At 41.0% G+C, this 15,670-nt stretch overlaps 1 protein-coding gene across 3 annotated transcripts in view; it reads right to left on the reverse strand.

The window, feature by feature from the left end:
* The window catches only part of TRIO (trio Rho guanine nucleotide exchange factor), a 200,143-nt gene that overhangs the window by 107,461 nt on the left and 77,012 nt on the right, over window positions 1–15,670 (reverse strand). For all 3 annotated transcript variants that reach the window (XM_075271066.1, XM_075271068.1, XM_075271067.1), the window contains exons 21-24: window positions 13,846–13,968; window positions 8,991–9,185; window positions 7,801–7,916; window positions 2,704–2,770 (exon numbers count right to left, since the gene is read on the reverse strand). In XM_075271066.1, the coding sequence (XP_075127167.1) occupies window positions 2,704–2,770; window positions 7,801–7,916; window positions 8,991–9,185; window positions 13,846–13,968 (501 nt within the window). The remainder of the gene's footprint in view (window positions 1–2,703; window positions 2,771–7,800; window positions 7,917–8,990; window positions 9,186–13,845; window positions 13,969–15,670) is intronic.

The following is a 15,670-nucleotide window of genomic DNA, read 5'->3' on the forward strand; positions in this document are numbered from 1 at the left end:
TTAAATTGTACTTGCTATAGGGTATGCTGACACAGCAAAATCTGGAGAGAAATTTCAGGTAAATTTTCCACTTCAAAATCCTCTCCAAAAAAAAAAAAAAACCCTATAGAACTCCTGGCATTAAGCCAAAATTAAGCTTCGATCTTCTGCTGCGGGTTTTTCCATGTGACTAACTTTATGTTCAGTATAATAGGTCTAATCATGCCTAAGGTCCCGTTCTACAGGTTCCACTGTAATTCAGCTGTGGCATGTGGCAAGATCAAGCAGGAAGCAATCAACGCTTCCCTTTGAAAACTCATGGAAAGCAGTTTTATGGCGCATTTTGGAGATGACTGAGTCAAAAGACCACCTAAAATGTCTCTCCAAATTCTAACATGTGAATATGAGAGATGACATTTTTTCTGGTAGTAGAACTGCATTCGGGCATCGCAGAACTGATGGCTTCACCAATGGCTATAAATATCCAGAGGGAACTGACCACACTGCTTAAATATTCAACACAAAGAGGAGGATAGATACACAACTTGTTCATCTGCAAATAATATCTTTACCAACAACACTGATTAAGTTACGTACAAATACAGCAGTAACATTGCAGAAAAGCCACTCAGGCATTTTATATAAAGCAAATGTGTTAAATTGAAGATTCTGTAATCTGCTCCGGCCCACTGGGAGAACCAGACAGTGAAGTCCAGAAATAATGCATAAGGGCTTGCTCACACGGGGCAAGAGGGGGTAGATTTTGGCACTGAATTCACGTCAGAATCCGCCCCCTCACAATAGAGGCCTATGTAGAGCGCTAGCTTACTTTTTTTTTTACATGCCGCTCACGGAAAAAAGAAACGAGCTGCCCTTTCTTCAGGTGGATTCCGCGGCTGATTCAGCCCCGGCGTCCACCTCACGGCAGCACCCTCTGGGCTATGGCCGTTCATTTGAGCCTACTCAGGAGCGGGAAGCCATGACTGTCGGAAGCCGCTACAGTCGCATTTTGGTCCTATTCTGATGCAGCTTCTCGCATCACAATCAAGACCAAAATCTGCCATTCCGTGCCCCGTGTGAACTAGCCCTAATGCTTAGTAATACTTTAGTAATCACTTTATAGCTTGATTTTTGTAAACCTGATGCACCAGGATGGGCCCGGCCATGTGAGTACTTCAAGGCAGCAGTAATTTGTTAAAGAGAGTTCACTTTACAATGCTTTAATAAAGGCTGGTGGTGTAACTGGGATAGGAATAATATGTTTCTGGTCCAGATATCTTACCAACTGAGGTATAGGCTAAATAAGGTGAGGTCTCCAGGTGAGTTCCTACTGTACTAATGACCTCTTGAGTAAAAGAAGGCTATCTGGAAAGAGTGATGGGAGATAAAAGATTTTTAAGGTCCAAACAGAAGCTAACATTCATTGGCTATGTACCACACACAGAGTGCAGCTTTAGTTAAGAATCTCATTTGGGGAGCATTAAGTAATACTTTTCAAGATGCCATAGGAAATCAGCCATAGACTCTTTGACCAGCACATATAGATTGTGAACAGGGCATTTATACCAATCCAATATCCTAAACAAGTTAACTGCCTTATAGTATGACAGTAAATCAGGCAGGTTAAAGCCACAATGCTTATCTAGGGCTGGAAAGCGTTTCATGTGTAATTCGGGGTTTTATGGTTACCCAGACATGATGTGAGATAAGGAAGGGTGACTGCTTAATAAATGTCTGTAATCACTTTGGGTTCACACTAGCGTTGGAGCCTCTCCGTACCCAAATTCTGCTTTAAATCGGAAGAGAAACGTTTTCAGTGGAAACCTGGGTTTCTTCGTCTAACCATTTGGGGACCCGAAGAAGACAGAAACCCGAATGCTAGTGTTACAGGAATAGGGAGGGTAATCATGGTGTAAACAAGCTTTGAAAGGATAGTTTGAATAAGGTATTTACCACCTGATAAAGGATCGATCATCTAGAAAGAATATACTTGTGACTGCAAAGAGTGTAATTTAATTGGCCTTATAAAGCTGTGTGGAATCAGGACACAGTTTAATACCAATACTTGAAGGTACCTGTATGCCGCTGAAAGGGTGAAGACCGTTTGGGCCCTGATGTCACAACACAGGTACAAATGATACCAGTGCAGGTGGAGATGTGAAAGGAAGGTAATAAAGGTGCCATTTAGCAGAGATGACCGATCAGGTTGGAATAGTAAGCCATAACTGATACAAGCAGGTTTAGTGGGAAGACAAAGTTCAACAGAACTCAGTGCATAAAAGTCCAATATACCCGATCAAAAGTCAACTGCAAGTAGATTGCGATTATTTTGGCATAAACTATAATATGTGCATTCAACAGTGAAACAGAGTGATTGCTCCGACATAAGCTCATGTCAGAAAGTAATATGTGCCTCAAGAAACTGACTTGTAAGGGAGTAACTGCCAAACACAAAATAAATGTGTATAAAATCTTTTTCCCTATGTATAGAATTCATCCCTAGTTACTACATATTTTGTATAAACACTGATTGTGTTATTGAGACCATAGACTTGGATCCATTCCACTGAGAGTCCATAAATGATGACAGCATTTCGGTATACATTCCTGTCCATCTACCTTTGATTTGGATACAAGACTGTATTACAATATGACAAAGATTGAACTCAACAGCTTGAAATACATTAAGGTGATAAATCAATAATTATATAATAAGTAACTCACATCCAAACATTCTCGTAGATCTCTAACATATGTCTTTTCTGTCTGAATAAGTTCGGCCATAATAAACCTTCAAGATGGAGAAAAACAAGAATTAAAATAAATAACCAAAATTAACAAATGACAAAGTGCTTCAAGGGATGTTTCAGATAAAAGTTTGTTTCTTCCTTGACAGCCCATACTCTACTTAGCATAAGTGATTCTGTTACAATGAACATACAACAGAAGAGAAAAACTTATAACAATCTATGATGCAACAACTGTAACTCTATTGCAAAAAGACAACATCTACACAAATTTTGTATGTTTCCCCCTTGTTTATGTGGGTTCCCCTGCAGGTAATATCGTTTCATTTAAGACAACATAGTTGTTTTAGAGGGAACTATACAGAAAGAATAACAGTTTTGCCATGAAAATTTGCCCTCTATGTGTTTGAAATAGGGAAATTTTATTGTGAACCTTGTGTACAGGAACATATTTGAAAGTTAACAGCTACTGTACGTTCCAAGACAGCATGGCTACCAGTATTGTTAACATTGTAAAAGTCATACAGCTCACTCGCCATAGCAGTAGTACTTAATAGAGGACCTTTACTCTCCTCGGGCAGATGCGGTGTTATATATTGCTAGAAAGCAGACAATGCGCTAAACTCCGCACACTATCGGTTTTCCCGTTATGTGCCCCTGGTGAAGAGCTATCGGTGCCAGTACCATAGCTCTTCAGTGTCAGAAGGGCGTTTCTGACAGTCTGCCAGTAACGCTCCTCTTGACAGGAAAGTCCATAGAGCTGTACTAGGAGGGGGGTGTTCCTTACCACCCAGCAATGACGCTGAGCGGTGAGAAACGACCCCCTCCCCAGTACTAGTCTATGGACGAGTATTGTCAGGAGGGGGAGGAGGCATTCCTTATCTCGCCACTGTCAGAAGGGTTGGCCTCACAGCTCAGCATCATCGCTGGGCTGTAGGGAACATGGCCCTGATAGTACAAGTCTTTTGTGCTGTCTATTTTTACACTTCTTTCTAAACATACTGTATATTTACAGCCCAGTCATACCTAGAGCCCAGTCATGTCTCACTTATCCCAAATGTATCATTTTCCTCTTTCAACATCACTTCTAGTTTCTCCATCTAGTTAGGGAGACTTCTGGCATTGTTATACATGCATTTTATGTATTTATACTAATCCCTACTCCTTTGCACCATACTAACTATTCCAACCTTCCCTAAACCACTTAGATTTGAAACCAGGGGTGTTCTTACTTAAGTGAAACACTGGTTACTGACTCTCAGTAAGCCCAGACATTGGTATGTAACAGAGGTCTGGGACGCTACACCTCAGCTACTTAACAAAATACTGTTACTATACTATACTGTTGGATTACTGGTGAAAAAAAATAGCTGACTGGTGCCCTTTAAAGGGATTCTACCATTAAAAACCTTTTTCTTCTAGGTAACACGTCGGAATAGCCTTTAGAAAGGCTATTCGTCTCCTACCTTTGGAAATGCTCTCCGCCGCGCCTTTCGTTCGAAATACCGGTTTGTACCGGTATGCTAATTAGTTCTCTCGCAGCGATGGGGGTGGGCCCCAGCGCAGGAAATGCGATGGAGGCGTCCCCATTGCTGCTCGAAAACCGACTCCAGCGCCGCCTCTGTCTTCTTCTGCATCCTCCCCTTCCTTCTTCGGCTTGACGTCGGATGCCTGCGCAGTACGCTCTGTTTGGTGAACTTCGCTGAACGTACTGCGCATGCCCGCGGCCATAGTGCCGACACCGCAAGTTCGCCGAACAGAGCGTACTGCGCAGGCGTCCGACGTCAAACCGAAGAAGGAAGGGGAGGATGCAGAAGAAGACAGAGGTGGCGCTGGAGTCGGTTTTAGAGCAGCAATGGGGACGCCCCCATCGCATTTCCTGCGCTGGGGCCCACACCCATCGCTGCAAGAGAACTAATTAGCATACTGGTACAAACCGGTATTTCGAACGAACGGCGCGGCGGAGATCACTTCCAAAGGTAGGAGACGAATAGCCTTTCTAAAGGCTATTCCGACGTGTTACCTAGAAAAAAAAAGTTTGTTAATGGTAGAATCCCTTTAAATTAAAATAGAAGTTATGCAAATTGGCAAAGAAACATCAAATAAATAACAACTGAATATCATTAAGGGCTCGTTCACATCTGCGCCCGGGACTCCGTTCTACAGGTTTCTGTTTCCTGCACAAAACAGAGGCAGGAGATGGAAACCTGCCGGCATCTTTCAAACCCATTCATTTGAATGGGTTTGAAAAGGGTCCGGCCATGAGTGCCGGTGAGCGTTTTATGCTCTCTGCGGCAAAACCGATTTTTCTTTAACCGGACACAGAGTCTGACATACAGTATTCTGTATCCGGTTTTTAAAAAAAACGGTTTCGCTGCAGAGAGCTCAAAACACTCCCCGACGCTCACGGCCGGACTCAGCATGACAGGTCTTCGTCTTCTGCATGCAGAAGACGGAAACCTAATACGGAGTGCTGAACGTTGGTGTGAACCCAAGGTTAGCTATGTTTTTACATAAGCATATGTCAAAAACTAATTCATCACACTAGCAGTTGAGGCAGTGCTTTTTTGTTTTTTTCTCTCTACAGCAAGGGTAGGACTGAGGAGCTCACAATGAGGCCTCCATACTCGATTGATGGTTCAAAACAAGATCGCTATGATTCAAAAGCAATACAGGTCCATGGCAGTGGAGGTTTCTCACTCATGGCATCCATGCAAACAAAGGTGATGGAGCTGGCTGTTAATAGCAGTACATTTAATAGACACCATATTTCCTTCTAAGTGCCAAGAAATAGCTCAGGCAGAGGCAACATGTATAGAAGGTGTCACCTGTGTCTGGATAAAGGACAAGAAAACTGTGAGAGATACTTGCTGTTGTTGGCGGACTTAATAAGCTTCTCTAATGTATGTCTGTCTAGGCCATCTGGAGTTTGTTTGCTGTGTTTATATGTCTTACATAATCACTTTTCTTAACAACTCCTATCAATTAGATTAGAACAGCCTCAAAGGAGGAGTAATCTGTTAAAATGACCATCATATTTCTCTCAGTTCAATGATGTGCCCCCACCCCCCTTTCAAAGTCTTTCAACTGGGCAAAATGTGTTTAAGTGCATCAATGAAGCACGTCTAGTAGTCACCAAGAGGTATACTAACAAGGTAGCCTCTGAGGGCCTTTTTCTTGAGACAACAGGAGATGCACTTTTACATCCATTTGTGTCAAATCAGACCATATTTGTAATAATGTATATAGCTGCATGCATTGTTTTTGCAGAAATTTGAAATTTCTGAGTATGTTGTATCCTTTTTTTTTTAGGGCAATTAATGTACCCTCAACACCTCCTGCCGCCTCCAACTCAAGAACATCCATCGAATCCACTCCCTTCTCACTCCTGAACTACAAAGATGCTAGTTCATGCCCTCATTATCTCCTGCTTAGACTACTGTAACACCCTTCTCCATGGCCTCCCTGCAAATACCCTTGTCCCCCTCCAGTCCACTTTAAAAACGGTGTTGCACGCTTAATACACCTCTCCACCCATTCTTCATCAGCTGTTCCCCTTTGCCAATCCCTTGACTGGTTACCCATTGTCCAGCAAGTTCAAAATACTAACGCTGACATACAAAGCCATCCACAACCTGTCCCCTCCATATATCACTGACCTAATCTCCCACTACCTGCCCACACGTAACCTCAGATCCTCCAATGATCTCCTACTCCGCTCTGCTCTCATCCGCTCCTCACACAACCGTCTCCAAGATTTCTCCCGTGCATCCCCCATACTCTGGAACTCCTTACCACGACACATAAGACTGACCCCCACAATCACAGGCTTCAAGAAGGCCCTGAAGACTCACCTATTCAGGAAGGCCTACAACCTCCAATAACACTACCGTTACAACACCACCATCTGAACAACCTCTCCCCTCACCTTCTGTCTCTATCCCTCTTCCATCATAGATTGTAAGCCCTTGCGAGAAGAGCCCTCTACCCCACTGTGCCAGTTGGTCATTGTTAATATTATATTTGTATTGTTTATTTTGTGCATTGTAAGTGAACCCTCAAATGTAAAGCAACATGGAATTAATGGCACTATATAATAAATAAATAATAATAATAACAATAATAATAATAATAATAATAATAATAATGTAGTTATGTACATGTATGCAGGCAGTGGAAGGGAAAGAAGAGGCAGATTGACACACTTTCCTTACAGCTTATTAAGAGTACTGTTAAAAAAACAAAAAACAAAAAAACCCCCTCAAATCATGTAATTAAATAAAAGTAAACAAAACCCTCCAGTATGGAATATTAGGTAAGATATAATAGAAAATAGTTTAAAATAATTTCCCAATACATTAAAAACCCATTTAACAGTGAAAACATTTTTTGTTGCAATATATTTATAGTGCAGTTGAAGGTAAACTTTTTTCCATAAATAAACTTTGTGAAACCCTTTAAGGACATGGCAGTTTGTACATGAGCACAAGATTTTTTTTTTAATATATATTTTCCTTCCCCGCTTTCCAAAATTCATAACTTTTTATTTGTCTGTCTACGAGAGGGCTTATTCCCGAGATTCTTTTTGAGTTCCATCATATTGGGGTACATCTAAAAGTTTGAACATTTTTTATTCATGTTTTCTACAGTTTTATCAATTTTCTGCATATTAGTTTGACCCATTAACCACTTTTTCTTGCCAATTTTTGTGGAATGATAGGTGACCAAAATATGTTCATTTACACATTGCGGAATATTTTTTTTACGGATTTCACTGTACAGGATAAATACTGCTATCTTAGGATTACCGTATATACTCGAGTATAAGCCGACCGAAAAAAATTTTTCACTATTTTATGGGAGATTCTATACATTATTATTGCGGCTGGTCATGGCTAAAACTTAGTCGTGTGAATGTGCCCTAAGATAAGAAGTAAAGACAGGAGCAATTAATTCCATTGACCTGCACTATTGATTTATGAATTTTTTTCTTTACTTAATCTTTTAAGTTAAATGTGAAGGAAATTGAATAATAAAATAAGAAAGACAGACAGACAAAGACAAACAACATTACTCTTTTCGACGAGCAGACTTCCTTTTCTCTTCATTAAGTTCATGTGTTGCATCTCGAAGCTTTACTTCACATCCCGGAGCACTGCCTGGAATAATATCTAACTGCAAACTTTTACTCTGCACAAAATAAAAATAAATTCACAATGATTAGGTCTAGTTTGGGTATTATTAGCTTGAAAAATAAACCCAAAACACACACAACTTATGCAATAGGCAGTGCATGCAAAAGTCTTTCTGTATCATACATCATTTTAGCCTTTCATAGGTATTCACAAATGAAAAAAAAAATACAGTCCTCACAGTAGAGTCCTCATGAACAGCTTAAGTAATTTCTTAATATAACTAGGGTACATATGTCCCTCCAGATATATACCATGCAGGCCATGTCTGACAAGGTCTTTTCAATGTAGGCATTCATTGTGTTACTTTACAGTGCAGTGTTGTAGTACTGAAAGAAATAAAAGCTCAATATACAGTTTAAAGAGGACCTTTTATGTCCTGAGGCACATACGGTATTATATGAAGGTCCCCCCTTTACTAACCTATGGACGAGTACTGTCAGGAGAAAGGGGGCGCTACAGACAGACTGTCAGGAGGGGCATTCCCATCTAGCTTATCAGACATGCCCTTCTGACAGTGAAGGGCTATTTGCTTTTCATCCGGGGGAACACAATGGGAAAGTCGACAGTGCGCTGAATTCAGAGCATTGTCGGCTTTCTAGTGGTACATAATACCGCAAGTGCCTGAGGACATGAAAGGTCCTCTTGAACGATTCTTTTGTAGTATTTTATCACCTGCCTTTAACAAAAACGTATATACACTATAAACTGTGAATAAAGAGGAAATACTTGTTTTGGATTTTATAGAATCATTGAAAAAATATATAACAACTAAATCATACCCCTTTTTGGATGACAGATGAATGCTACACTTTACAATTTAGGCTCATCCTAAAGAAGCCATTATAAAATTAAAATTTATAAATGGCTATACATCTACTGCTAGAATAAGGGGAAAAAAGGAGACGGTTATAAAAAAAATTGCATACAACAAAATTTGAAAATCTTAAAAAAAATTAAAAAAAAAAAGAGATATAAACAAGTTTCTGATTAGAAACGAAAACTGTTAAATGATTTCCGAACAGACAGCACAAACGAACAGTTATTTCATGACGCTACTTCTAATACTTACCGACTTGTTGGAGTCATTATAAATTCCTAGCGCCTTTTCTAAACTTGTACGGTATTTCTCCATGCGCACAGAGAAATCTCGATACCTTTTGTCCAGGACAGTAATACATTTTTTGATTTCTGATGAATGAGCATGCCCCTTCTCACAAAAGCCATCAGCAAGTTGTATCAAAAGTTTTACCCTCTCTTTAGTTTGCTGTGAAAGATGGAGAATTAAAAAAAAATAAAAATCAGTTACTTTCATTAAAAAGAATTAAGTAAAAAGTGTAATTTAGTAGTGTAGTTGTTCCAGCTACAAAGTAAGACGCATCCATTTATAGTGAATGTTCAAAGCATTGGCTCAGATGTGTCTCACACAACCATTGACTTATTACAGGAGTCAGTCTTGATATGGTAATTACTAAGGGATATTGAATATTAGATTGTTTAAATATTTGATGTTGCTTTATTAAAGGGGTATTCCCAACTGGCTTGATCAGCACCCTGCTTGCTGTGTGCTCTGTTCACTTCCTGGTTTTCTTGGTAAATTGGTGGGTGGGGTTTCACTTGCTCTGCTTAGCTCTCTTCATAGCAGAACATGTTTTCAGTCAGTAATGAGGGATGGTTGTAAATAAATTAGCACAGTATCACTGGAAGATGCACAATATGAAGCTGATGTAGATGAGCTGGATTTGATAGTTGATCAGAATCCCAAATTTACATGCTACAGGAACAAGAGTCAGCTTGCAATAAACTCCGTTTTAGGTCTGTGTTTACATACAGAGGTAACAGACTCCCTATCTCAGCCCTTATCAGCAAAATTTAATTAGCAGACCTGAAAACTGGGAGATCAACAGCTCAGAAATACAAGCTGCTCCAGAGTCCCGAGCACTCAGCTCCCCCTCCCCTATCTGAGTGCAGGGAGCTACATCACTTGTCCTGGACGGAGAAATGAGAGCATCCCCAGCAGTTTTGCAGAAGCACTGTATTTAGGAAAAGTCTTAAATCCACATAAGCTAGCAGTATAGATAGGATCCTTGAGATGGGACAACCCCTTTAACTTTTATGGATCAATTAAAATGAGTCCCCTATTTCTTAACCCCTTCCCGACATGCGCCGTAATAGTACGGCGCATGTCGGGTCTGTAACTATGGCGACCGCCATAGCCGCCAGGTGTCTACTGCTTTAAGCAGTAGACAACCGGCTCTAATGCCTCCGATCGGTCCCCGGACCAATCGGAGGCATTAACCCCTCCGGCGCCGCGGTCAAAGGCGCCGGAGGCGCCATTTTCCCGGCGGCGCATGGGTGCCGCCATTTTGGCCGGGATCGCCGGCTCCTGGAGCATGCTCCAGGGCTGACGTCCCGTTGCCATGACAGCTGGGAGCCTTGTACAGGCTCCCAGGCTTGTCTGCAAAGCCTCTCTTTTGCAGGCTGGTCTATGCAGCCTGCAAAAGAAAGGATGCTTTTTTGCAATGCATTGCAATGCATTAGCATTGTAATGCATTGCATTAGTGATCAGACCCCCTGGGGTTCAACACCCCTAGGGGGTCTAATAAATGCAAAAAAAAAAATAAAAAAAAAAAAGTTAAAAAAAAATATAAAAAAATATAAAAAGAATTAAAAGTTCAAATCACCCCCCTTTCCCTAGAACACATATAAAAGTAGTTAAAAACTGTGAAACATATACATGTTAGGTATCCCCGCGTCCGAAATCGCCCGCTCTACAAATCTATAAAAATATTTTTCCTGTTCGGTAAACGCCGTAGTGGGAAAAATAGTCGAAAGTGCCAAACCGCCGTTTTTTCACTGTTTTGATTCTGATAAAAATTTGAATAAAAAGTGATCAAAGCAATAACATTTCCCGAAAATGGTAGAACTACAAAGTACACCCGGCCCCGCAAAAAAAAGACGCCCTATGCATCCCCGTACACTTACGTATAAAAAAAGTTACGGCCGTCGGGATATGGCGACTTTTAGAAAAAAAATTTTTTAACAGTTTTGGAATTGTTTTTAGGGGTCAAAATGTAAATAAAACCATATAAATTTGGTATCCCTGGAACAGTACCGAAACACAGAATATAGGGGACATGTCATTTTGGCTGCACAGTGAACGCCGTAAAACCAAAGCCCGTAAGAAAGTCGCAGAAATGCATTTTTTCTTCAAATCCACCCCATTCTGAATTTTTTTCCTGCTTCCCAGTACATTATATAGAATAATTAATGGTGGCATCATGAAGAAAAATTTGTCCCGCAAAAATTAAGACCTCATATGGCGGACAAATAAAAAAGTTATGGGGTTTAAAAGGAGGGGAGTCAAAAACGAAAAACAAAAATCAAAAAATGCCATCGGCGGGAAGGGATTAATTCTCATCATTTCATTCATTCATTCTTCCCTTTATTCTCATGGCAGAAAGGAGTATCTAGTTCTGTTGTGTGGTATGAGAACTGCTGGCCATGTGGCTTATTGTATGCAAATGGTTTGTTAGATGAGAAAGATAGGAAGCTCTATGTCTGATTTTAGTGTTTACTATTTGGTCAGACGATTATGGGTGTAGCTAAATGAGAATGTTTGGGCTGAGGCCCCATGATGCAAAAACGCAGTTTTTTTGTTGCAGATTTGATGTGGTTTTTTAGCAAGAGCAGATATAGAAGAAGGCAAGCTCTTACACATTTCCCTTCGGTTAAATTCACTCTTAACTTTGGCTCAAAAAATAAACACTGAAGAAAAAAAAAAAAAAAAAAAAAAAAAAAAAAAAGCGGCATTTCTGCAACGTGGTGCAAAACATGGTAAAATGGTTTTGGCTCATTTCTTTAGTGTGTGACTGGCTTTCCTCTGCCCTGGGGAGAGACAGCTCCAGTTACAGGAGAAAATCAGTAAAAGAAAAAAAAAAAAAATATATGAAAAAACAGCAACAAAATTATCAGACTTCACAAGTACCAGGGAAAATCAGCCTTAAAATTGATAAAAAGAACCTACCTGCCTACATTTCCCAAAGGGTATAAAGGATGGGGGGAGCATCAGATGATTAACAAGAGTCAATGTTCTGAACGTTCACTGACTTTTGTAGTCACTAACACACTGCCTCAGTGCCCTAAAACAAACTGTATATCCACCCATTCATTCTGTCTTCCCATCTGCCTGTTTCCTATCCTTCCCAGTCTGTCATACTAGATGCTGTCCACAGAAATCAGGTGGGGCCTTATTCCCAGCAGGGAAGGCAAGGGACAATACTCTCCGCACTATACTCCACTGATCCTCAGTGGAAGGGGCTGCAGAAGTCTCAGTTAATGCTGAGAAAGCATTTTCCTGAGCAACCACCAATGCACCCCCAGTTTCTTTCACACACATTGTAAGGTGCACAACAGATGTAAGCTTAAGATTTGTATGATTAATGTGTTGCTAACGAGCAGTGCACCAAGGTGCTCATCACATGACCATGGAATTACTCTTATCCACTGTAAGGTTAAGTTCACAAGGCAGTAAAGGTTTCCGCCGTGTGGCTTATTCACACGGCTAGCCGTGACGGGATGCTGAGGCAATGCATTGGCATTCAGTCACGGCATTCCACTCCTGACTTTCCAATGGCTTTCTGGTGTGATATGCTGCAGATTCAAGATAAACTTTATAGATATAAAGAGGAAATAACTAAATTTTGCACTAAATTTGGGACTGCCCCAATCACTATTGTTGCATTCGGGTTTGAAATTTTTCATTCTGTTAATTTTCTCCTAGAAGTCATCTTCCATCTTGAAGCACATACACAGTCCAGTCACATTAATGTCACCACCTGTTAAAATCCAGAATAACCACCTTTCGCAGAGCAGACTGCTGCGAGACGAGCAGGAAGAAAGGGGATGTTGTGATGATGTTCACTGGGATGTTGAGCCTTGCCAACTCCAGTGCCATGGCCAGCTGCGCAAGGTTACACGGTTGAGCATCCATGGCGTGAACAACCCGATCTATTGGGTTCAAGTCTGAGGAATTTGCTCACCAAGGGAGTACGGTAAACTCATCCTGGTGCTCCTCAAACCACGCACGTACACTGTAAGCTTTATGACACATCGCATTGTCTTGCTGGTAGATGCCATCATTCTGAGGAAAAAATTTCGCATGTAGGTGTTAACATGGTCCGCAAGGATAGATGCATACTTGTGTTGATCCATTGTGCCTTCCACAATGATGAGTGCACCCAGACGGCTGATGACACGTGCCTTCTGCGATTGGTTATTTATTGTTGACATCAAAAGTAGGCGGTGGTCACATTAATGTGACTGGACTGTGAATATACTCAATGGTCTAATAGGCTTGCCATCAGCAGATAGATATTTATTAACAAATCTTTGCTCCTTTGTTGGATGGCTCCTCGGTTCCTACTACACCTCTGTAAGGAAACTCATTAATGATACAATCCCTTTTGAGAGGCTTGTCTATGTTAAGTGTCCAAAAACCTTGATAATGCTGGGCCACGAGGTGTGTAGTCTATGATTCCCTAACACCTGTGCTACAGATGAGGCGAAAAATTATCTTTAAGTTTTCTAATGGATATCCTTCGGATCACTGTCTCTGCTACTACTTCAAATATACGCCCTGTTTAAGTATCATCGCCTGTCACCTGAGGAAATTTTGTGTGTACACGTCTGGATGCACTTTCAATGTCTTTGGATGCTCAAAGGTATTGGTTTTCTTTCTTTCTATATACGTACTTTGTAAATAAAATACTTTATTTCTCTTATTTGTGTAGAACATATTCTGTTGCACTTTATATTGTCGGGTGATTGTCCCATATAGGGCTCACAATCTTATTATGTCTGGTTTTTCAATTGCCACACTCCAAAAAAAAACAAAAAAAAAAAACCCACACACAACTTTCACCTACCTTGGCAGTAATTTGAAACTCTTCATGTTCTTTTAACAACTCCTGAGTATGCTGTATAGTAGAACCTGTTGATGTATGCGTGGATAAGTAAAATTCACCACTGTCGTGAATCCATTCAAGGGCCTAGAGTAGCAAAAGAATTAGCAATAAATAAAGTAGTTAAACAGTAATCTGTTAATATTAAAATGTGGCCTAATAGGAGCACTAATTATACAATTATAGGCCTATCATCAGATATCATTCTTATTCCAGCAGTTGCCAAAAAAGCTGGGATTGAACTGCAGTTGTGCCAATGAAGTTGTGGTTACAACTGCAGTAACCACATGATTTTTGTGACATATATATTGTGCTGAGAATGGAAGAGTTCTTATTCATGATGGATAAATCATGTAGTGTAAAGGCAGTTTAAAGGGGTTTTCTGGGCAAGAAATGTTTTGGTTTTTTTGGTTTAAATGTCTGTTGGCGTCATTAACAGGTTAAAAAATGCACCCATATACCTTTAGCTGTGTTTTGAGTGATTTCTGGGAGCTCCTGGTATCTCCTGCATTTGTTTAAATGCTTCTGCTTCCTGCTATGTAACTTCCTCATTAACCCCTCTCACTTTACTCCCCCTCCTTCCTCACTTCCCCCGTCCTCACTGTCTCTCAAGCCATCCCTCCCTTTCCTACCTACTCAGCCAAACTCCCTACCCATATTATATATTGCCCTCCACGCTTCTTCTTGTGAGACACCCCCCTCCTCCTGTATTGATTCAGTCTGTGTGCGCCCTTCTTCAGCAATAATCCACCTCTACTGGGCACAGCGCTTGGAGAAGAGTGTGCCCCCTGTATAATCGGTACAGAAGGAGGAGCCGTCTACCCAGAAGAAGTGTGGAGATTATATATAATGGTATAGTGGTTGAAGGGGCGGGGGGAGTAGTAGTGGCGATCTGTTTCAGGAAACAGGGAAACGGATCATCACCGGATAATCAGAATGATTATTTATGTTATTTAGAAAGTAGGACAGGGGAGGGTGTCATATAACAAAGGTATATTATTCATCACTGTAATGTGTTCTGTATCAAGGAGATGGCAATTGAATGCCATAACAGCCAAGGTGTCAAACTTTTTTGTTATAGCACTAGATGGGGCACTGTCTTGAATGAAAAGTCCTCTACCACCTTGCTGATGTTACAGTCTTGTAGGAGCAGGACAGTCGTTCATCAGTCATCCAGAACTCCATCAATAAGTACTAGTGCATGGCATTCATCGGTGAAAAAAATTATTGGAAAATTGTATTTCTGAGCCCTCTTCAAACGTTTCTCTTTTTGAGCATGGGTGAAGATTGGCCAAGCCCAAAGGTATATAGCTGCACGTTTAATAACAATTTTACTGGCAAAAACTTTCCTTAAAGAGGACCTTTCACCATATGGTGCACATGCAGTTTAATACACCGCTAGAGGGCCGACAGTGCGCTGAATTCAGCGCACTATCGGCTTTCCCGTTCTATGCCCCCGATGAAGAGCTATCGGTGACAGTACCATAGTTCTTCACTGTCAGAAGGGCGTTTCAGACAGGAACGCCCTTCCTCACAGTAACGCCTATAGCGCTGTACTGTGAGAGCAGTGAGGAACACCCCTTCCGTCTCCTCACAGTACTCGTCCATAGAAAAGTACTGGGGAGGCGTTCCTCACCACTCATCACTGGGCGGTAAGCAACGCCCCCTCTCACAGTACAGCACAGCACAGCAATAGACGCTGCTGTAAGGAGGGGAGTTCCTGACTGACTGTCAGAAACGCCCTTCTGACAGTGAAAAGCTACGGTACCGGCACTGATAGTTCTTCACC

The sequence above is a fragment of the Leptodactylus fuscus genome, chromosome 4, assembly GCF_031893055.1.
Source record: "Leptodactylus fuscus isolate aLepFus1 chromosome 4, aLepFus1.hap2, whole genome shotgun sequence".
Taxonomy (NCBI): domain Eukaryota; kingdom Metazoa; phylum Chordata; class Amphibia; order Anura; family Leptodactylidae; genus Leptodactylus; species Leptodactylus fuscus.